Genomic DNA, 24678 nt, shown 5'->3' with positions numbered 1-24678 from the left:
CAGAAAATAATGGTGTGCAGCACTGAGGAAACAGCAGCACACGAGCTTAAAACAAAATAAAACCCTATGATTCTGTGACTCACTCCCATCAGCCCCATCCTGTCTTGCCTAAGAATTTTTCTGTGGTGCAGATGGTATTCAGCAGTCTCCTCATGCTGGCCAGGCTACCAATGTCCTAAATTTTCCACCAGCTGGGAACACAGCTCTCTCTCTCCCCCTACCCTCCCATGAAGGAACATCCATTATATTCTGAGCTACAGGGAATATGATAGGCGACTAGTGCAAGGCACAGGATGGACTACACCACCCCATTGGAAACATGATTACTATGCTGAACAGAAGACCCACTCCCTCGTTTACTTAGCATAATGTTTAACCCAGCAGTCCTCGGCTTGATCTCTCTCCCTGTCCATATCAAGTTTTAATTTTATTTTATTGTGTGTGTGCGCACGCACATGCTCAGCCTTAGTGCTATGCAATAAGAAAATTTCCATTTGCAGACATCTGGATTAACAATGATGCACAAAGCAGTGGCCTATTTCCCCCTGTTAATTTGCATACATTTGGATTAGGATGCAAAGAGCACTTAATCTCTAAGAGGTATGAGGGCACAAATCACCCCCTACTATCTGCCCTAAAAATTCTGCTCCCCAATATTAAATCTGGCATAACACTGTGCAGCTATTCAGTGGAACTGATGCTCTGCACATGCTCAGACATTCTATTTATTTTACTGTAATGTATTCCGGGAATGAGCCCTGCTACTGAAACCAGATTCTGTAGCTGTGTGCCTTGACTAAAACCTCACCTCCAACATTTTGTTACAGTTTGCGCGCATTGAGATTTATTAATGTCTATAAGTAAATCAGCAGTGGTCTTGCCCTAAGTATTATATTTGATTTAAAAGCATATGTCAGTGAATATTCACATACTTAGGGCTTAATAAGTGTATGCAAATGAACAGTACACTGAGTATTTTTAAAAACGTGTTTGTAGATTAAAATCCCAGATGAACAGCTGGTCTAATCTCTTAACTGCAAACATACGAAAGATGCTGTAAGCACTCTAGAAGGGTACTCTCCATTTGCATGGGGCAACAGATTGGCTTAACAGCCCCAGCTGATGTCCAGTTTGAACTGATTGGGTGCCAAGCATTTCACAGATGAAAACAGGAACATGCTTGTCATACTCCTCATTCAGAAGAGCCCTCCACTGCATGTTAATGAAGACTCTACTCTGTCCATTGCATGCTTTATTTCTTTAGTCTGCAATAGCTTGACCTTCACAAGGCGGTTGTTATTTTGATTAAAGATATATTTGAAACCACAAAACTGTCTAGTAATGGATCACAACCCAAAGTATACCTCAGCACCTGCAGTGAGTGATATGGTAGGTTGTGCACTGCACACAAGGCAAAAATAGGGACACTGATTTACCAAGGCCAGTTAACCCAAAATAGGGGCTGTCCATCATAAACAGAAGCAGTTGGAGCATACGGAGTTCTTGGATATCCCCCAGAACCATCTGCGACACAGAGAGGTTCTCTGGCCAATGCACAGGAACTTCTAGGGGGAAACAGGTGACATGGAAAGGGCTACTTCAGGGCAAGACATCGGAAAACTACCAGCCTGCTGATGAAAAAGGCTATCGCCACAGTAAACTAGTTGTGCTCCAATTCTAACTCCACTTTCTTGGAAGTAAGCCCAAGTCCTCAACAGGACTTAATTCTGAGTGAATGTGGTTAGGATTGTGCTGTTAGGCTCTAGGGTGCCATAGCACTCTTTATACTTCAGCTAGTAAGCAAGAACATCAGAGCAATGGTTTCCCTTCCTTTTTTAATTTACATACACTGGGATTAATTAGCAATTGCTTATGAACAATAGGCTTTCTCCCCTCTGGCCCTTTGCTTCTCTCTCTTATCCAGCAATCCAAAACCCATTTAACTCCAAAAAGGAGCCTCATATAAGTGAACAGGTGATCTCTCTCCACAGTGCCTGGTTAATGGATTGCGGCCTTAAGTCTGCTTTTCATGCATCGTGTTTATCCTGAGGCTGTGATGTGATAAATTACCAAGTGGTATTTCAATAACACCATCGCTTTATTCATGCTTGTCCAGACATCTTTTTAATCTGGTGGTAAAATTGCTGTGGCTCTTTGCCAAGGACATTTCCGCCCACACATGTGCTCCTAGGTGATATCCCAGAATGCACTCTGGCATATCTGGGACCACTGAGACTGGCTTAAGTGTGCCAAGCGTGGGGAGGGGACAACATTGTCTGCTTCTCCATGTTTGCTTGGAGGACCAAGAAAGGAAAATGGGGTCAAATACAGTGAACAGAGGTAGATATTTTCTTTAGTGCACACACACGGCTAGGTAGACCTTTACCCAATTAAAACAAAAATTGTCCACTATGACACCCTGAATTCCACCTATGGTAATCAGGTGCAAATATTTGTTGATCAAATGCACTGTTCTATTAAGCATCAGATTTTAATTTTTTAGAAATTAGCTTTAATGTAAATCTAGAGAGAGACTGCCAAAAGTAAGCACCATTTTAGCATGTGCATTCCCTCCTTTATGAGAAAGAGGAAATGCCTTTTCCAAGGTGATACCTCCTGTGACAAGTATGCCTCTGTTGGTTTTCCTACATGTAAATATTTGATTGATGGATTAATGAACTAAAACTCCTATGAATAATAACAAAGATTTATTTTAATCAGATGGCAGATATTAAATAAAAAAAATCCGCCAGGGACAGTTTCCCTTGCAAGAATACAAGCAGCTAATTCTGCTAAAACTCCCTCTGTTACACATTTTGGTAGAACAAAAGGAGTGTTTTGTTTTTTACTCACTATTACAGTAGCTAATCGGGATCAAAATATGATTATGCACTTCACTGTCAACTCCACCAATTAATACTAGTCCCCATATTAATCAACCAAGCATTTAGTTGATTAACTGAGTAAAGCCTGAGGCTCTAATTAAGACCTGAAAAAAATCAGAAGAACAAAGTTTTGGGGTACGTTTGTTTGTTTAGCTGATTGAAGCCTAACACTGACTATGAGAGGACAAAAGACTCAATAGAGGTTGGGAATTACAATTTGCTACCTTGTTAAACACAAAATACATTTAGCTGAACAGCGCACTTGGGTTCTTGCATTGTAATTGTGAGTACAGTAAACATAACCTTTACTGATGGATTGTGTTTGAAGTGCCGAAGTATTTTGTTATAAATTCCAGAGGGGTAGCTATATTATCTCTTGAAGCAAAAACAATTTAAGAGTCTTGTAGTCCCTTAAATTCCAACAAATTTATTATGGCATAAGCTTTCATGGACTCGAGCTCAGTGACATTTGTTAGTCTTTAAGATGTCACAAGACTCCTTGAAAATATTTTTGAGTAGGCTACTCCTGAACTTCAGGAATAACTTTCTCTCAGTCTCTCATGACCCTATTCCTCAGCAATCTTACATTAGTAGCTAGAATTGAGTATCAGCGGAGGTGAGGTGGGTGTAGAAGGACCCTTCTGGCCCATTAACAGAAATTTTATAAATAGAAAACAGCAGGTGAAGCTTTTTTGGCAAACAGCGATGCATGATCAATTGCTAATGGTTGCAGAACAAACAGCAGTTAAAGGGGCACCTATGCAGGTTTGGCTGAAAAACGGACAACACTAACCAGCATTCATTGAACTAAGTGAGACTTGCTTCTAGGTAGATATGCATTGAATTGCAAGGATATCAGGGATGGATTCAAAATATGCCCTGCTACCTATTTCAGATAAATGGAGGGAACTGTAGGCAGATCAGTCACATTAGCAATGAATTTCTTCCTAAGCACTACAATGTTTAATCAATAAACAATTACATTAATCATTTAATAAAAATCTCTGCTTGGTTTAAAAAGGTGCTTTGATTAATCAGATAGCAGATCCCATCCCCCCAAAAAGGTATTAGTTTTAATGCAGGCATCCTTAACAACTGCATATTGCAAACACACTTGAAAGAGGCATTTCCACTTTTATTGCACATAGTCACATAGTATGCATGTGAAAATCTCTCTTCTAAAATACCTGCTGTGATACAAACCTATCTGATGTATATAAAAAAATCCCCTTCAGAGATACTGCTTTACCTATATTCAAATTTGTGCAAATCTAAATTTATTAATTGGCTAAAACTCATATAGTTAATCATCAGAGTTTCCTTTAATCTTGGTGACAGTCCTGGTATTTTCACCAATAAGCGTTGGGGACCAGGTGAAACTCAAAGTTCATCCATACTTCCTTTTGTGTCACGTTTCTAGGCACAGGTCTGTGCTTTAAATCTCCATGTCTGAGTGCTTTTTTTTTTGTCCCAGCACTTTGCCTGCGAAAACCCACTCTTTACCACTGAAAACAGTCCTGTGGAAAACCTGAATTGCTGTTTGTTCTGGTTCAGCATTAAGGAGCAGGTTTTCCTGAGGAAAGTGGGGGGGGGGGAGCTCTTAGACAGGGAAAGTGCAGATCCATGCCCAAGAAGGCACAGGGCAAAAAGTAAGTGTGGATCAGCCCTTAGGCTTGTTTTGCTAGTCAGGAAAGCTGGGAGACTCTGCCCTTTGCTGGAAACTGACTGTTGCATCAATTTATATGAGCCATGTGACTTGTAAGACAAGAAGAACTCTGTTGTGCACCTGTGGTCCCTTTGCTTCCTTTTCCTGACACTGACTGCCCAAGACTGAAACCGCAAATTGATTAATTGGTTAAGTAATTAAAAACCTTTTTAGTTGACTAAAAAGACACTGCCAGTTAGTAAGACAACTGTTTTCTTAAAATAATAATAATTTGAAATGGTGCACAACCAACACCATTTGAGAAAAACCATTCGCCAGTGCCTGCTGTAACATATACACGCACCACCAAAACCCAAAGGAAGTACACTTCCTTTCTTCAAAGCTATTGTTTTAGTCATCATATGCCAAGCTGACTGATTAAAACTCAGTTGCTTGATAGACTACAATTTCTTCAACTAAGCAATAACCTTAATTCTGCTTGATGAAGAATTCTGTGCAATTCAAAGGTCTGCATGCTGTTATGCCAAATGAAGTCTTCCCAATAAAATATCATACCTATACCAAAACCTATTTTATGTCTCAAAAGCTGTGGACCAGAAAGATAATTGTCAAGATTTGGACCTAATGACAAGTGGCAAGCCGACAAGTCGCTGCTCCCTTGAGCTCTCTGTAGTTGCTCCTTGCCAGCTCCTTGCCGATTCTCCCTGCTGTGTAACACCTCAAACATCTGTCGTGTTCTCTCCCTCGGTGGAAGTAAATACCTCGTCAGCTTTCATTTGCTGCCTCCTCTTGTTCCCCTGCTGTGACAGGCACAACCTTGTCCCTGTTCGAGAGGCTGCCTGCTGCTAAGATCAGCTTCTGACAGATGCTAGACCAGCAGTTATAAAACACTCAATACACGTTGCTGCTGATTCCTCTCCAGAGGGGCAATGTTCTCCCATACCTTTCCACAGTGAGATGGGCAAAACTAAGATTGGCTCTCGCCTAATTTAGGATGGAGGACTGCAAATGGAAGAGGTCTCATAAGAACTATTGGTAGGTTTTCCAGCAGTACTGAAATCAGATTGATCAGTGACAGCAGTCCAGTGTTTAAATTGTAAATTCTAAATTGTAATGATGCCTTCCAATGTTAATAGCTAACTGCCCTGCCCTAACTAGCTTTTCTGTCTATGCAGATGACTGAAATGTGGTTGTAAAGGTTGTTGGTTTTTTTTAAAAAAGGGGGAATCCTAATATGTATAAATGACCATGAGAACCTATTAAACTGATTAATTTGTAACAAATATATTGGTAGTACCACTTTTCAGAAATCTGAAATTGATCTCCTTTTAGCCTCCTTTTTGTAAAAAAAATACAAGTTCATAAGCCTCTTTCTGGAAGAAAAGTGCAGAAGGACAAACTCTCAAAGCCTAATAGGGGCAGGTCCAGAGACTTTCAACAAAGGGAAGAAATCTTATCCACATCCTATCCATGTTCCTCATCCCTGTATCCTGTACTGACTCCCCCTTGCATTGGCTTCCTTATCCAATTATAGCCAACTTTCACAATATTCAAAATTATAAATGATCCTATTTAAAGTACATAATTTGTGTTTTTTCAGCAGAGAGACTGAAATTCTAGGTTGAGTTCTATAGGGACATAAATATTTCCCATCAAGCTCTAAATGCATAGTTTCATATTCTGAAGCTGGTCCCCCAACAAACCTCTCTTTAGCTTCACCTGAGTCCTGAAATAGTTTGGGGATTTGTCATGAGAACACTTTAAGAGAAATTGAGGAGCAGTGGTAGAAGCACTAACTGCATTGGTGGCAATTTCTCATGAAACTACTATTGCCCAGAATTGTCAAACCACATTTTGAACTTCGAGAGTTTGCACAGGCAGCTTTAAAACAAGAAATGGCCCCAAAATGAATGAATGGAAAACACATCCCAGCTTATTTATTTTTGACTCATTATTCACTTAGGTTTACATCCTACCTAAGGCTCACAGCAAACATAATCTTTCTTGACTGCGCTCCTGAGAGGTAGCTTATTATTACTATTCCCATTTTATAGATGGGGAGTGGAGTTTATGGGGTCCATGTTTAAGTAAGGATTTAATACCAGGTCAGTTGGGTTAAAGTCTGGTTTGTTTTTTCCTATTCAAAGGACAACAACAGCAGGGCAAGGGTGGGTAGGAGGGAGAATACTGGTAGGATTTTCATTACAACTAGTCACTGAAAATAAGGTAGTCTACTCTTTGCTGCTGTTGTTTCCTTCAAAATGGTAGCGTCAGGAATGTGAAGAGCACCTACAGTCACTGTGGGACAGAATGATACAAGTAAGGGAGAAAACATGGAAGGAGATGGGGGACTGACACAAAGCAAGGGCTGACCAAAAAAGCATCTATTTGTTGAGTGGATGTGATAATGGAGCTGGGTGTGTGTGCAGGGAACATAACACAGGGCTGAGCTGGTAATCTTGGAGGTCATGAAAATCACAGGAAGCAACTGGGAACGCTGGAAGGGGAGGACCTACTTCTCCCTCCCCAATTTGAACCCAAATTGCTCAAGATCAATTGTGCTGGCGGGTTGCCAATTGAAAAGAAGCACTAGAGGGCGCTGTTCTTGGAACAATGGATGCTGTTGCTATGGTAGCAAAGATGGGCAAGTTGAGGCCTTCCAGTTGCTAGGGCATCATCTGCCTCATTTTAATTTGTCATGACCTTTTAACCCTCATGACAGGGTTATATTTAAACAAAGTACACATTAGCAGTTGCCTTTTTTTACCTCAGAAATGTGACAATTTGAGGTTTTGCTATGACAAGGGTTATGGAGGTGGTGGTGATGTGGGGAAGGGAGATGTTGTACTTGGACTACTTGTTTAGATTGTCTTGAGAAAGAGGCAGGGCAAAAATTATGCACATGTATGTACCTTTTCGGATGTTCCCATCAGGTGACTGACCAAAGTCACCTGTGGAGAGGAGAAAGCAGGCTCGGTCACGGTTGTAGCGTTCCCGACCGCCAGGTGTGACAGGTGACTTCTCCTCAGGTGACAGGGCCTGGTCTATGGTGGGGCAGTCCTCATTAGCCAACGCTGCATTTGCTGCATCACCATTCTGCTTGGAATCTGTGAACGGATAAGGGAAAGGGGTGAGATTGGAAAAAAGAGAAGTGATGCAGAAGTAAGAAGAAACCTCAGACTCCTGGCTTTTCAATAGTACCATTGCACCTTCCTCAGAATTCCCAGCTCAAAAAACAGACAAAAAACAAAACAACCACCTAGCTACCTTTCCCATCCTGAGATACAACAAATATTTTTTGGGAGTGTAGGTGGGTGGAGCAAATTCTTAGGCAAACACAAATTTGCCTGTCTGTAATCAAATCAATATTCTTCTAGCAGGAATACTTTACACCATTTAATCTTAATGAATGCTGCTGTAAGTTTTTAAAATATGTACTCTGCAAATCAGATGTACATTACTGAATTGAGCAAGTTGATGCTTTGCATAATTGCCTTAAAATATATAAATGATGATCAATGTCCAAAGTGTAGAAATAAAATTTCAAAAAATCTTGCTAGATTTAAACTGTTTTGAAAACTTCGGGTCAGCTAAACCTTTCTGAGAAAATGAACTTTGGACTTTCCTCCACTTGCTATTATTATATTATCAGTTGATGTAAATTGATTACCTATTTCGCTACCCTTTTGTACTCACATTAAGATTTGCTCAAGCAAATGGGTAAAAAGAAGAAACTGTTGTCTATGTTAACATGTGATTATGAGGATTCTTGTAATATGTGGAGTGTCGCTTGTGATAGGAGTAGTGATTCCCTCCTTAAGGGAAACTTGAGAGTTGTATTATGTGGAAGAACTAGGAACCTCTTACAAAACATTTCTCAGGTTCTGTGAAGAAAATCATAGATTAAATAAATGCGAAGTGCAGAAGTGTTCTGAAAGAAAGCAGCTACAAAATGGCATTATTTATTTTTAGCACAGTTCATTAATCAAACTGAAAACATAGTAAGTAGCTCATACACTTGTTGTGGCTACCAAGTAAAAATGTACAGATAAAGAACATTTGGGTTTGGAGGGGTTTTTTTTAGGTTTTCATTCCTAGAGCTACAATAGTCTGAAATAATATCCATTTTGTGATGGCCTTTTGATATGTGAATATCAAGAGCTGCTATCCCTTAATAAAAGCATCTTTGTTGTCCTCATTTAAGATAATGCTCCATATCAAGCCTCTCAGTTTTGATCAAACAACTTTGAGAAGGGAAGTTCTCCCCCTCTGATAACGACGCCTATCATTTGATCAGTAGAATTGGTGACGTTGTTGTAGGTTAACATAGATAATTATATCTTATCTTGTGAGGCAATTATTCTAGAAAGGGGGACAGGGTTGCCCCTGCAGAGAACAGTTTTTCTGAGAGAAAAAGGCTTCATGAAATTGTGGAACAATATTGCAGACCGGAGGGAGCTTTACTGCATACAAAGTAAAGGACCGAAACACTCCCTTGCTGGCATGGTGCAGCCTTTAATTTCAAAAAAATGACATTAAAAACAAAATTTCAGAAAGGTCATGGGAAACTATTGAAGGTGATGTGTCTTTCACACTAGTGGTGTCACAGGCAAACTTATCCATCAGGTTCCTATTACACTGCACAATCAAATTTCACACACTATAGATGGAAAAATCGCATGTTCCCAATATCACAATAATGGTGTTTGAGTGCTGGCAAAATCATGTGCTGAAACAAATAATGTTTTGGGGTTTTTTTAAAGATTTCTGGAAGAATCCTGTGCAACTAATAATCAACACCTGCATGTGTATTGAACACAGTTCATCCACCCCAAACCCAGTCATCTGATAAGCTCCTAAATTTAATCCCATTGCTTCTTAGCCTCTTTTCTAGCAAATGGGATGAACAACTGCTCCTGCTCTTTCTGACATTTTTTAATACTTGGCAATTGTTGCATATACTCTTCTCCCCCCGAACTTTTCCCCTAGGTTAGTGAATTTCATATTGCTGCCCTCAGGGACTTTTTCCGCACTGATTTGTTGGCTGAGTAAACGTTGCACATCTCCGTGGAATCCCCGCATGTCGCAAAAGATTTCTAGGAACAGTTTGAAAACCACAGCTCTAGGCTAAACATACTCCGTTCCTTTAGCCTTTCCTGGCATGATTTGTCTTCTCGACCCTTTCGCGTCTTTCTAGCTCTCCTCAGAATCTGTTGTCAACATCCTTCTTTATTAAACTCTTGTGCCCAGAGCTAAACTAAGTACTCTAAATGTGGTCTAACTAGGCCCAAATGAAATAAGTAGCATTACATTTTCTTTTGTAAGCCACTTTGGGTATGACTGTCATAGACAGTGGGGTATAAATGCTGAAATAATATAATAAAAATAAAAAGTGACCAGTACAATGAACAAAATTAGCAGCTTCTCCACATGGCTCAGCCACTTCCTGAACCTTCCCATCTTTTTTTTATATAAAAGATTTATGTACTCCCTTTTCCAAACTGAAGTATACTTCTCTTCTTTGCCTTAAAATAAATCAAATGGATTGCTTACTTCACAGAAAACCTATCCGAAGGATTGCCAGATTTTTTTTTATTGGCTCTCCTCCTGTGCCTTTGAAAGCAGCCTGACAAACAGAACTGGGGCTGGTTGGACAATTTGGCACCTGAAGAGCATACCCTATATCAAGGCACACTACCCTTCTTAAGGTCTTCTTAAGGTCCACCACTGCCTCATGGTAGGGCTATTGTTTATATACAGAAAATACCTAAGAAGCTTTTCCTAGCCCAGAGATCAAAATCACCCCAGCAGATGCTGTGGAACCAGCTCATCTGTTCTTCCTGAAACCTTTGGTTGTTCTCCTATACTCTAAAATAGGTATGTGTGTGCCACATTACCTGTCATGCACCCACTAGGCTGCCCTCATCAGTGTTGAAGCAAGTTTCAGCTGCTGGCCCACTCAGCTTCCGAATATGCAATTTGGGTGGGACACCATCTTGCCTTTTGCCTCAGGTAGAAAAATGTATTTGACCAGCCCTGGGAAGGGCAGTGTTGTGGAAATATGACTGGTGGAACAGCAGGAGGGAAGACCCTTACCAGCGTGGTGCACGGAAGTGAGGGCATAAACCTAGTTGATGAAGTTGCGGGGAAGTTGTTGCCATGGGAACAGAAAGGCACTTACACTTGGATGTGAGGAACTGAGGTGGAAAATGTGAAGTTCCTACCAAGGAGCAGAGATATAAAACAGTGCACCGGGTGATGGGGGGTGGGATGCAGTGAGACAGAGGCTGATGTGTCTCCCTGATAGCATTAGGAGATGTTCTAGCAACCACATCCCCCTGGGCCTCCCCCTTTTCTCCCTCTGCCATGTTCGATGCATAGCCAAGATCCTGTCCAATTAAGTGAATCCTTGCTCCTCCACTGCACTTGCTGCAAATGGCCTTTCTGGCCCAGGGCAACTGGAGCGCTTGGGAGAGGATGGCAGGAACTGGCCGCGAGCCCTGGGGACCCTACAGCATGCAACCTTCCCCCACCTCCGCCTTGTTGCCTGTCTTTGAAGATTTGCTGGGTGAATGGCCACCAAAGAGCAGGAGAACTCGTGTGTGTGTGTGTGTGTGTGTGTGTGTGTGTCTATGCATGCACAGAAAGGGGTAGTGGTCAGCTGCTTTCACTGTGATATACTTTTCAGACTGTAGTCCAATTCTCGCCTGTCTGCATTCCCATTCCTCAGCCGCACCCCTTATGAACTATCCCCGGTCAACTAGGCATCCTGCTTTTTCAAGCCTTCTCTGCTCAAAGGTATTAGCCTTCCCTATCATTTCCTGCCACAAGCACTTTCCTTGTCTCTATCATTCTAAAAGATCTCATGAGGTCTTGCTCCTACATTCTTCATCCCCCCAACTGCTCTCTGAAAGAACCCAGAAATCTTCATAGATGGACCCACTGATTCCTAGGGAACCCAGTCATCCTGGCTCTCAGCCTTTGCTGGGGATGTGCATGACTGTCTCCCTTGTGGGATTCCCTGCCAACAACTTGATTGTCCTTGCCAGCTCATAGGAGGACCCATCTGCTACTTGAGCCCCAGTGTATCTTGGGTATTTAGGATGCTCTTTCCACATGCAGAAATGCAGGCAAGAGTCACCTCCTTAACTCTGCAAGAGCAAGCAATGCCAGGGTATCATCACAGATGCTCTACTCCGCTCAAAGAGGAGAGGAAATAGGAGGGCAACATATGTATTGGCAAACGCCCTTCAGTCCTGATTCTCAGTGCCTTTTCCGACAAACGGCTAGTGGATCAATTTTATATGTAAATCAAAATGAAATGTTCCAGTACTTCTAAATCATCTAAATCCTAGCATAGCTGCCAAGCTTGCCTCCTCCTCCTCCTCTCCACCCCCATCCCTCCGTAGAAGAAAAAATAATAATTCTTGATCAAATGTGGCTTAAGTTGCCAAAACAGGCCCTTCGATGTAGGCATATGAGTCATTTTGGAAGGAGAAAGTTAATCCACAGCCAGAGATGGGCTACCCTAGACATCCTTACCCTGAAAAACAGCTAGATCAGGTCTTTTCATGCAAAGGGAGAAGCAGCTTTTGCACCACAACAAAGAATCAGCAGCTAAAAACCCAAGGGAGGAAACTGGGATGAAGAAAGAGAGATTAAGGCCACTGGCTTTCAAACTTGCTGACCCCAGAGAACCCTGGCAGCAGCATCCGTTGGTCTGCTGCCAAACCCCTCTGCATTGCAAAGGATTCTGGGATGCATTCTAGGGGGCATGCATGGTTTGTGAAGGATGCTGGTTACCCTCACAGGGATTAGGCATTGGTCCAGATGAACTGAGAATGCACTTTAGGATGCAGTTCCAGCTTCGGGATTCTGGGGGGAGTTTGCACAAGGCACCCTTAGTTGGTCCCCCTTAATCTGGAAGAGGTGATTTGAGAATGTTATTGTGTAGTCTCTGGTCTTCTTGGGTGCTCCAAGAAAAGCGAAGTGGTACCTTTCTTAGTATTTGGGCCCTGTAGTGCTTAGATTAAAGAAGGAGGGGGCTTCTCTCCTTTGCTTTTGGGATGGCACCCTTAGCTTTTCAGAACGCTACAAGGGTTGTGATTTGCCTTGAACATTTAGATCTTGCCCTTCTAGCACTTACATACTACTTAGGACAGCTAACAACAATTGAAATCCACTATAAAATATTAATGTTCTAGGAAATACAATAGGTTGTATCCAATGCTAGCTCTACTCAAAGCAGACCTATTGAAATGGATGGACCTAAGTAAGAAATGGTCATTAATTGCAGTGAGTGTACTCTGAGCATTGGATACAGTCAAATACATACAACCAGAGATATGTAGCTGATAAAACAAAAGCATTGGAAAGCAAAAAATAAAAATACCAATATAAAAAACCTAAAAGGTTTTTGTTATATAGCAAAATGCTGTTAAGTGAGGGGGTCAGCTGAGGCCTCATCTGCAGTATACATTTAAAGAAGTATCGTAACCATTTTAAACAGTCATGGTTTCCTCCAAAGAATCCTGGGGGCTGTAATTTGTTAAGGGTACTAAGAGTTGTTAAGAGGCCCCTATTGCCCTCACAGAGCAAATGGGGAGAGGAAATGATTGTTTAAACCAGCTCTGGGTCTCAATAGATCTAGGTCTGCTGGGAAATCCATCTGGCATTCCATGGATGCTGCCTTGGGTTTCATAATGGAAAAAGGTGGGATATACAGTAAATGAAATAAATAAATGAAATGAGCCCTGAGGTCTCTGCAAAATGCCTGACCTCATCAATGTCTGGAGAACCAGTCAAAACACACACAAACTCTCCTTCAGCCACACACTGCAGAGGAGGACTGCTAACGGTGGACAAGTTTCCAAAGCTTCTTACCAATAAGCTTCTGAGAAATGCCCATGTTTCTGTGAAGAGAGTTTGAAAACCACCGCACTATCAAGATAATTGCAACATAGCACTTAAAATCCTCATTTTAATTGGCATTCTCATTTGACAGTTAGAAGAACTGAGACAGAAACTTAATGACTTGGCCCCATCCCCTTGGTGACTTCGATGCTGAGCAAAGATTTGAGCCCAGGTCTCCTAAAAATACCCGTGGAGCATTCCTTGCCTCTGTGATATTGTTAGCTTACTACCTCCCTTCTATCAAAAGGTAAAGTGCAGGGCTGTATACAAAGCAAAGAGTGGAAGACAGGAGAAAGAGTTTCATTTGCCAACATTACAGCCTTTGCCTTAGTAAAATTCTGCCTCTTAATATAACCAATCTCCTGTCCAAGATCCATTATATCAATCCAGTGGGAGCTTCCTCATCTCCAGTCAAAACTTGGCCCTACTAACTCTCCTCCTGCTTTTTATGTCAGGTGATGTGGCGTAATCTTGGCTCATTTCTGACACAGGCGTACTATGAGGTAAAGAGAGGTGGCGGTCTCAGGACAGCCGATTTTGGTGCCATTAAGAGTGGCAGCTTGGAAGACTGACAGATCTGACCCATGGGATACAACCCACTAGAAAGACTGCTTGTTCAGATTGCAAAATATCAAAATATTTTAGCTACAAAATGTATTGACTCACATTTCTGGCTTTCCCCCCATATCTAATGGCCAAGGGAGTCTGCTCATCCACAGTCACACCAGTGAACTTTGGCCAATCAGTGAATCAATAACTGGTTTTGATTCTAGGAGCCCTGTGATTCTGTCCTGCTCAGAGATTTGTGTGGCCTTGGGCAGGCTGCTATGGCTTAGGCTCAGCTATGTGTAAAATGGGAAAAAGAAATTCCTACCCTAAAGGTTCATCATAAAGGGGGGCGGGGGAATACTGCAGCTTATTATTTTAACTGCAAGATCTGTATCAGTCATAAGCAGCACTACTGGGTTCATTAGATAAGGTGGGTTTAATATTATTTAAGAATAAGTAACAGTAGAGCTGTGTTTAGTCTGTACTATTTTTTCATATCATCAACCAAGTATGAGCTATAGATCTTTCCTTATCTATTTTGTTTAATGAAATTTACTCTGCTTCCTCTTCTGCTTATTGGGAAAGGCAAAGAGCAAGAAAGGGAGCACAGGACCCCTCTTTGGGATGCTAGAAAGACTTCTGAAATTTCAAAGCATTTTTTTCGCATCTCTCTGTAATTGTTAAGGGCTGGAAACCTGCTTAGAGAAATAAAGCAGAGATTCCCTGGATGCTGAATTCCTCACTGAGTTTAGGTTTCTGCATATGTGTGGCACTTGAGCGGTGCACATCATAAACTGGAATCACAGTGCTAGTTCACACACATGTGTATATGGCACAAGCTGTCTGCTCTTGATTGTTGTACACTGGAATGGCTGGCAGAGCAATGTATAAACTGACTCCACTGAAACTATACCAGATAACAGTCAACCAGCTTGTTTAGAGGGAACGTGCTTCACTTTCCTCTAGCCTTTCTCTTATATTACATCTCTCACAAGGGCAGAAACTGCGCTATAGAGACTGTAAGGCATGGAGGGACAAGCACCCGATGCAGCAAAGCATCAGACAAGGAAAAGAATGTGACACAATAATATCCTCCACGTTTCTAGGAGACTATTATTTGAATTTAAAATTGCTGTTTCCCATGCTACTGATTGTATTAGCTGCTGTCAGAAGCAGCAGGGATGAGTTGGTTGAAGAATTATTCCAAGGTTCAGGTTGAATTAGAATAGCAGTTTTCAAACTATGTTCCACAGAATAATGTGGTGAAATTATCTACAGAGATCTCTTTTCTCCTTCTCCCATATTACTAGAACTTGAGCGGTGTGTGTGTGTGTGTGTGTGTGTGTGTGTAAGAGAGAGAGAGACCGAGACCTGAAATCGATTAGCAGTTGATTCAGGGACAGAGAAAGCAAACTGTTTATTTACAAAATGTAAGATCACTTTATGAAATATGCTGCCACAAGATGTGCACAAGACGATAGGACAAATTCATGGAGGATGATGTTTCTATCAATGGCCTATTGGCAATGACAGAAGAATTTAAAAGTGCTGTGTTCGATGCAGTATCCCATTGGATACCACACACTGTGTTGTGGAAGAGGTTAAACTGGGGGAAGTCTCTTGCCTGCATGTCCTGGTTATAGCCTCCTGAAGCCATCTGGCTGACCACTCTGGGAAACAGGATTCTGTACTAGATGGATTTTGGTTTGATCCAGCAGGGCTCTTCTTACATGTCTAGGGTTCATCAGGGTTTAACCTCAAAGAGAGTATACTGAGCACTGACAAAACTCAACTAACATGACTCAGTCAGTAGAGGATAAGACTCAGGATTGAGGTTCAAGCCCCACATTGGGCAAAAGATTCCTGCATTGCAGGGGGTTGGAGATGACTCTCACAGTCCCTTCCAACTCTGATCTTCTGATCTCAGGGAGGGTGCTGGAATCCTAACCTACCATATGGAGACAGCTGTGGGATGCATAGGGCAAGGAAATTGAGGTTCAGCAAGACCTGGAAAGGAGGCCTGGAAGTATTTTATTCATTTTATTATTATTTTTTTTATTACTTAAATTTGTTTGTCCTTTTTTACACAAGTGGCTTACAGCAGAACAGTTTATTTTTTTAAAAAAAAATAATAATTAAGCAAATGAGCTATGGACAAGCTTTCCTGAAGGACAGCTTGCCCAAGACTACCAACCTTCCTCTGCAGTGCAAAGAGGTGTACAGGATGCATTCTAAGGGTAACTCTCAGTTTCACATGGAGGGGAACAATGAGACCGCACTCTCTAAGATGCCCAAGAATCCTCTTCAGTGTGCATAGGCTCTGGGGCAACCTCCTAACAGCAGTTCCTCAGCATGTAACTCAGTGTGGAAAGAGGAACCCAGATGGAAGAAAGTTTAGGAAAGCTGCCAGATTAGGAGACTGTTTATGCAAACAGTTTGCATTTTTAGCCATTTCTGCCCTCAGGGTGTTTCCCACCCCCACCTTACCTGCCCTGTTGATCTCGATGATCTCCTCTTGAGCAAGGGGGCATGAGTCACCCTGGTTGCTGCGATGTGGGGACTGCATGTCCGGTTTGCAGTAGTTGGGCGACCCAGGCTGAGGGGCTCGTGGGATGTGCTTGTTCTTTTTCTTTGGTAGTTTCTGCTTGGCCATGGCCAGCGAATAATACATGCCAAAGTTGTTGACGATGACGGGCACGGGCATGGCAATGGTCAGCACGCCAGCCAAGGCGCACAGTGCTCCCACCAACATGCCTGACCAGGTCTCGGGGTACATGTCACCGTAGCCCAAAGTCGTCATGGTGACCACCGCCCACCAGAACCCAATAGGGATGTTCTTGAAGGTGGTGTGCTTGCTGCCTGTGATGTCGTCTGGGTCAGCCCCGATCCTTTCGGCGTAGTAGATCATGGTGGCAAAGATCAAGACCCCCAGGGCCAGGAAGATGATGAGGAGCAAGAACTCATTGGTACTGGCTCTCAATGTGTGGCCTAGGACTCTCAGCCCTACGAAATGCCTTGTCAGCTTGAAGATCCTTAGGATCCGGACAAATCTTACCACCCTCAGGAAGCCCAGCACATCCTTGGCCGCTTTGGACGAGAGGCCACTGAGGCCCACTTCCAGGTAGAAGGGCAGGATGGCCACAAAGTCGATGATGTTGAGGGTGCTCTTGATGAACTCCAACTTGTCTGGGCAAAAGATGACACGCATGAGGAACTCAAAGGTAAACCAGATGACACACATCCCTTCCACGTAGGTGAGGAATGGCTCCGTCTCCATCTCAAAGTCCACCTTTACGGTGGTGCCGTTCTCTGACTGTATGACCTCTGTCTTGTTTGTGATGTGGTTGAAAGCCTCGTGGGTCTCCAGGCAGAAGGTGGTGATGGAGATGAGGATGAAGAAGAGCGAGGCAAAGGCCACATACTGGAGAGAGAGGCAGGGCGTGGGGAAAGAGGGTGTGTAACAGGGGAGGATGGGGAAGAAAGCCATTAGTGCTCATGCATTCTTAGAAAAGACTAGACAGAGAAGGAACAGCATCCCCTACTGAAGGAACACATTTGTGCTTAAGCATCCATCCCTACCCACCCACATGGCAAACGAAAACAGAGTATGCTCCTGGCAGAAGGCAGATATCCCCTTTCCTTTTCTCATTCTCTATGCCTAAAGTGGAAAGGCATGCAGGCAAAGCTAAGACTTGGGGGTTGTAGGCTGGACTGGATTTCACTAGTGTGAGAGATTACGGTCACATTTTTGAATGTTCCCCTTGAGTTTGTTTTTTTAAATCCTTGCAAGTAGAAAAGTAGTCCAGCTTCTGATGATCTAGTTGCCTGCTTGCAAGACGTTTTTTTTTTTTTTTAAAGGGGGGCGGCAAAACTGGAGCATTTAAAAATAGTATTCCATCCCCTACACCCCTTGCAGTCCTTTCTGGCACCTCATTGTACTGTATGAGTAGAATAGGCTTAAGACAGTTAGAGTAGGGAAAGTGACAAATCATAAATGATAAACAATTATCGACTTACATTTCTGCAGCCTATAAAGGTAACTTACACCAGGTCCGTCAGGGCTATTGATCTTTAGTCCATTACTGACTGCCCTTACTGTCCATGGCCCTCCAAGGTCTCAGGCAGAAACTCTTTCCCAGCACCTGCCAGCTGAGACATTTGTCAATTTGATTGAACCTGGGACTTTTGCCATACCTCCACCACTGAAGTATGGGCTGTCCTTTATGAACACAACACCATGGGCTCCCCAGCACCTGATGTTCAGTGGCATACTCAATGGAAGTTCCACTGGCCTATCATTACTAGTAGGCATTGCTAGCCTTATCCTCCATGAATTTGTCTAACCACCTTTTAAATCAGGAGTGGGGAAACCTGGCACTCCAGATTTTGCTGTGACTTCCGGCCACCATCAGCTCCAGCCACCATTGGCCAATAATCAGGGATGACAGGAGCTGAAGTCCAGAAACATCTTGAGAGCTGACGCTGTCTTAAAGCCGTACAAAATACCAGCAACCGCCACATCTATTACTGTTCTTCAGGAGCAGCTGCTTATTACATTTTTATCCTGTCCTTCTTCCAAAGGGCTTTGGGCGACACATCTCTTTCTCTTCCTTCATGCTTTATCCACAACAACCCTGTATGGTAGATTAGGTAGCAAGATGGCCTACTGAAATTCATGGTTGAGCAGGAATTTGAACCCAGGTCTCCCTAATCACACAATACACTGTTCCACACTGGCTCTCTCGGCCAATGAGATTTTATATATAAAATTGCTACTGCTATTACCGTAACTCTTAATTGGGTCTGTATGCAAGGATGCATCAGAGTGTGGCACATATACATTCTCAATGTGGCATAAGGCCAAAGTTTGGACTTGAAATAAAGGGGGACCTGGATTCAAATCCCTCCTCAGCCAAGAAACCCACTGGGTGACTTTGGGTCCATTGCTACCTCTCAGCCTAATCTATTTCATAGGTTCCCTGAGAGAATACATAGTTTGTGGTGGTGAGGTGCATGCATGCTTCCCTGTGCTCCTTGGAGGAAAAAAATAACATATTATTGCAATCAAATAAATATTCCATATGACTGCAGTTGTACCTTAGAAGCACAGGATTTGAAAACCGGCATAGTGTTCATTCAATACCCTAAGATTCTCATCCTGAATTTTAAGAAAGCAACTCTGTGGACCTTATGACTGCAGTTATTCCCTGATTAGCATGAAGTACGTAGGCTGCAAAAACTGTTTTTCCTCAGGGTAAGATTTGAGTTGCCTTTGGTGAAGATAAGGCAGGGATGGGAAATGTGTGGCCTTCCCACATGCTTTTCGGACTCCAACTCCCACCATTCCTGATCCCCGTCTATTCTGGCTGGGACTGATGGAAGATTGGAATTAACGAAATGTGGAGGGCACCAGGTTCCGCTTCCCTGGTGTTACCCTTGAGCCTCTCACAGCCCTATTAGGGCAGATCATCATCATTGTTTTTTTACAGATGAGAAATTATAGATGAGAAAAAGAAAAGAAAAAAAATAACCCTGTCTGTAAGTGTCTCCGAAACTTTGGGACTGAGTAGGGGGCTTGATTGCCATTCTCTTTCCAATTTTCACAGCAAAACTTTGATGCGAGAAGGGGAGGGGAAACCCTTTCCCCTTCTTCCTCCCGTTTGTTCGTTTTTTTTGGGTTTTTTACTTATTTCATGCAATATTCCCACCAGTGAGCTTTTAAACAGTCTTAACATCTGCATTCTGATTAATGAATAAAGAGCGCTAGGAGGTTTCTGCTGAGGCTTCTGGATTGTGCCGGATGCTCAGCACCCAGACACCTTCTGTTACACCGTTCCCCCATTCCGGTGCCTTGCTAAAACCCGTGAAGGGAAGCAATGATGCAAGCAGTCATGTGCTTTCCTGCACATAGACTTACCACAGAAAATTCTGTAATTCATTCACATTTCCCATTGGGTACACACACACACACAGTTGCCACATTACCACAAAATGCTTTGTCACTGGAAGCACAACCCAACTGCTGTCCTCAGAGACAGATTCCTTACATAAGGGCATGCATGTCTGCCCCTCCATTTGCTCAGCCATTCCTCCACAACTGGGCAACATCTGTGCACCTACACTGACCTACACATGCTCTCCCATAGACCTTGTGTCAATGCACACAGCAAAGAGCTGTTCCTCATGTGTATACAAGAAGCTACCTGCCCTTTTGTACCTGGCATTCCTTTGCGTGTTCACCCTGCACACATATACATGCCTTGCACATACGTACACACACACAACTTCCATCCATTTTCTCCCAACCGCAGGCAGTCCAACTGAGCACACTCAGTGCTGTGCTCTGTTGCAGGCCTGTAGATACACAGACCCTAATGTGCGTTTGCACACAAAGTAACACACCCTCATGCATTCCTTTCACTGCACTCCTATCCCTTCCTGAACACACAATCAGGGATGCACATGCATCTCTGCGGTTGTACACATACTACCATGCAAGTCCACCTAAACAAGCTCATTGCTTAATGAGCTTATGCCGTATCTACTGATTTCAATTAGATTTAAGCTGGTTTAGTTGCAGACTAATCTGCAACCAAAACTCAGCATGTGTGCACATTCAAACATAAATACGCACAAATAGGCACACAAGACATTCAGTATACATTGTGTGCAGATTTACATAGGCATATATTCTATAGATCATGTTATATATACTTTTCATAAATATGTAGATCTTTATAGAGGTAGCCCTGATCTGCACACACAAACACACACACACACACACACACACACACACGAGATCCTTTGTTATTATGCACATAGCAAATGACTGTTCAATTTGAGCACATCCAAACATGCTTCTACACTTGCATGGAACATGACTTTCCCAGGCAACACTTCTTGCACCCATACATACCCACATACTTCCATGCATGTACATGCAGTTGGGCATGCTGTACACAGATACAGATAGCCCCATGTATCTTTATGCACACACTTAGCATGCATGTCCCAACACAGAGATCATATAGCCTTGTGCAATGCAGGAACACTTTCTTGCTCACACATATGTGTACACACACTCCACACTAACACATTTAACTATGGATGTGTGTGAGTGTGTGTGTGTGCATGCACGCACACACGCACACACACACACACACACACACACGCGCCATATCCCCATCTCCTTCTGCAAAGCAATCTCTCTGCTTTCTCTTCCACTCGCTGGATCTCTGCACTGCACAGAATTCCCGTCCCGTCAGCAGTTTCTGCACACAAACCCTAGAATCTCTTTTGAAGCGCAGTGCGGTGCCCAGGAAGTGGGGGGGGGGAGAGGGAGAGAGAGAGAGAGAGAAAGGAGGAGGAGAAGAATGGGCAAGCCAAGGGATCCAGGAAGCACAGGACAAGGCATGGGAGGAGGGAGAAGAAGAGAAAGAGAAAGCAGTGATTGGATAGATGAATAAACAGAAAGTATAGAGGATAGATGGAACTGATGCTCTGATCTTGCTTTTTGTGTGTGTGTTTTAGGTCTATCATTTTTCTCCAAGGTGGGGAGGGAAGGGAGGGAGGCCTTTTGAGATCCCAAAGGAAAGCAACGTTCCTGGGGACCATCTAGCATTGGTGACTCACTTCCAGAGTCTTGAGTTGTTCTCTCATATAATATTCCCAGCTGCTGGATATATTGGGTTGGTGATGCCTTCTTCTCTGTACACCCTCCTCCTCCCCACACATGCACCATTTTACAGCCATTATCTCCAAAACACACACACACACACACACACACACACACACACAAACTAATGAGGAAGACAGCTATATGGGTCCCCATTTTAGCAGCTCTGGGAGTCCCAATTCATTTTGGTAGAAATAATGAATTATGCCTCCTGGGAAAGATGGTGTGTGTCAGCAAATGGAGTTCAGGGCAGAATACATGGGAGAGAGAAGAAATATTATTCATATATCTGATTCTGGACCATTTTTTAATTATTATTTTTTGGTGTGGGACGGATTGATGCAAGGTCAGACACAGAGAATTAATGGAAACACCAGAAAGAGAAGACCTTGCTAGCACCTTCTTTCCACCTTCTGAGCTTCTCTTCTTCTAAATAGCCCCCAAATCCTAAGTCTCTGGTTCTCCATCCAACCTATTAGGACCCTGTTTGAAAAGATAGAGGTTTTGTCCTCTTACCACCACCCTGTCAAACCCAATCCTGCCCCCACCCCTCTGGGTTGGGATCCAGCTGTCCCTCCGTCAGCACAGAAATAGCCCCTTTTGCCTGAAATGAATGAGGGAGCATATTGAAGTAGCAGATGGGGAATCCAGTAGGGGTGAGAAGTAAAGGAAAAGTGTGTGTGTGTGTGTGTGTGTGTGTGTGTGTGTGTGCTTGGTGGTGGGCACAAAGTCAAGAAAAAGAAAAAGGAGGACATGTTATTCTGGTCCCTGGAAGAGTCATGGTTTGGCCGCCACTGTTACCCTGAGATGACTTTGGCTCTCCCCCTTGGCTGTTCAAAGCTTCTACTCTACAAACTGGACAGCTGATGGGGGCAAATTATTATCACAAATCCAGCAAATGTTACGAGGTGTTCCCTGGACATTATGCAAGGCACCTTCAGTGGCTGGACTTTGGGGCAGAAGTCCAGGGGCCCACTCAGCAGAATGAGTAGCAGGGACTCAAACACAGCACAGCCGGCTGACTAAATTTGGAAATAGGTGAAGTCACATTGCCACCTTAAGAGGACTCTCCCCCTAAGTCCAAAGTTACTTAACTGCACCACATCAGCAACCCACCTCTCCTTGTGAGCAGCAAAAGAGAAAGTCAGCTCTCACTGGTCTTTCTACTCCTTGCAAAGCCAAAGTTACCTATGAATGTGGAACTTGCAAGAGAGCTGTCCTTTGGTGCAGGACTTCTGCATTCACAAGGGGAAAGGATTGCCAGAGGTGGGCAGGGAAGGGAAGAGCTACTTATTCAGGGAGAATTCTAGCTATTCGGGGAGAAGCATGGGATTTATTGAGTTAAAGCAGGGTAACCAATGTGATGCGCTCCAAATGTGGTTTGTTTGTTTTTACTACAACATGCATCATCCCTGACCACTGGCCATGCTGGCTGGAGCTGTTGGGAGCTGTGGTCCAAATCATGTGGAGCACACCATGGTAGCTACTCCTGGTAGCTACCAGGGCTGCTGTGGATCTAGAACAACTGGGTTCCCGGAGGAGGAGGCAAGTCTGTCAAGGTCTGGAGCAGACGGGATGTCTGGGACCTCTGGGAATAGCAATAGAAGTATTGGTTGAGGTTTAGAACAGGGTGGGCTTTGGAAGCACAAGACTCCTGGGTACTTGGTGGCACAAAGTGAGATTTGTGGAGGGAAGTGGCAGGAAGCTTATTTTAGACCTTTGAGATGGGCAAATATGACGAAAGATGTCAAAGAAGAGCAAGTAACCCCTCCCTACCTCTTGCACGCACGCACACAGACACACAGACACACAGAGAGAGAGGGGGGGGGATTGGTTAATAGTATTAACTTAATATTGTATGGATGGAAGTTATATAAAGGGGCATTGTAACGAGTTAGGTCATTGCAGAGGACTGTGATTCAGGTTGCAATGACGTTCTGAGGATAACTGGTGTCAGATCTGTTTCCAGCAAAGATATTTGAAAGTGGAGGTAGGCACAATAAGCAGATATAGAAGGGATGGGTAGTTTTAGAGATAAGTTGAACTTCAAACAACGGCATGCATATGAAGGGTGCAGAAGGGGCCTTATGCTGCAACCCTCATAAGATCACTTACTTTGGAGACACATGAAAAGGAAAGGTTCTGGAGAAAGCTTGCATGCAGTTTGTAATATTTTGGTTGACCTAATAAAGGTATTGCCCTAATGTGGATTTTGAAATTATTTTGGAGTGTTTCTCGATTTCATGTTTCACGGGGCTGGCGCCATGTCAGTCTGTTGGTGCATTGTGTGGCCCCTGAAAGATCAACACTTCTTTTTTTCCATGGCGTAAGGTTTTCTGGACTAGAGAGTCCGCTTCATCGGAGTTATGCATTTCATTCTTTCCCCCCTCATCGAGGAAGCTCTAGAGTAAGGTGATGACTGCTGCAAGTGTCTCACAAGTGGGGAGCAGCAGAGCGGGCTGGCAGTGAGAACACAGTGAGCGGAATGGTTTGGAGAAGGTGTTTTGGAACAAAGTTTGGCTTAATGCAGGGAGCATGATAAGAAGAAAACTGGGGAATGGAGGTCAAGAAAGAACTGTGAGGTGAAGAAAAAGGTGCTGAGAAAAATCTGAGGTGAAGGTTAGCAGATACATTATCAGCAAAAAGGAGAGGGGGGAAGGCATGGGTTTATGGGCAGGGGTCAGAGGCTGAAGGATGGAGAAAAAACTGAGGAAGGAGTGTTGAGAGGGGAAAGACTTAAGGTTGATTTCAGGCCAGAGATAGAAAACAAGCTGTGATTTAGCTCCCTTCTGGAAGGGGAGAAAAATGGTGAGGGTCGTAAAGGCCACTGGAGAGGCAGCGGAGGATGAGGGAATTTAGCAGAACAGTTTCAAGTCTGGGGTCCTGGAGTTTATTTATTGAACAGAAGTCAGCATTTTTGTGGAGAAGGCTAAGACAGCCTCTCCCTTCTCCAGTCTCCCCACTATTCCCATATTATGGTCTTGCTGCTC

The 24678-nt window shown here is 43.3% G+C and overlaps 1 protein-coding gene and 1 long non-coding RNA gene across 7 annotated transcripts in view; one reads left to right on the top strand and one right to left on the bottom strand.

The window, feature by feature from the left end:
* Positions 1–24678, top strand: part of LOC307201404 — a 124431-nt gene that overhangs the window by 28369 nt on the left and 71384 nt on the right. The window lies entirely within an intron of this gene.
* Positions 1–24678, bottom strand: part of LOC307201373 (voltage-gated potassium channel KCNC1-like) — a 50249-nt gene that overhangs the window by 10908 nt on the left and 14663 nt on the right. For all 5 annotated transcript variants that reach the window (XR_013832691.1, XR_013832692.1, XM_079950525.1 and 2 more), the window contains exons 3-4: positions 16501–17434; positions 7464–7658 (exon numbers count right to left, since the gene is read on the bottom strand). Coding sequence is in view for 3 of the 5 variants with exons in the window: in XM_079950525.1 (XP_079806651.1) it covers positions 7464–7658; positions 16501–17434 (1129 nt within the window). In the remaining 2 variants the exon portion in view is untranslated. The remainder of the gene's footprint in view (positions 1–7463; positions 7659–16500; positions 17435–24678) is intronic.

This window comes from Podarcis cretensis, assembly GCF_951804945.1.
Source record: "Podarcis cretensis genome assembly, chromosome: 13".
In the NCBI taxonomy this organism is placed as follows: domain Eukaryota; kingdom Metazoa; phylum Chordata; class Lepidosauria; order Squamata; family Lacertidae; genus Podarcis; species Podarcis cretensis.
The sequence above is the reverse complement of the archived record's forward strand: the minus strand, read 5'-3'. Positions and strand labels throughout refer to the sequence as shown.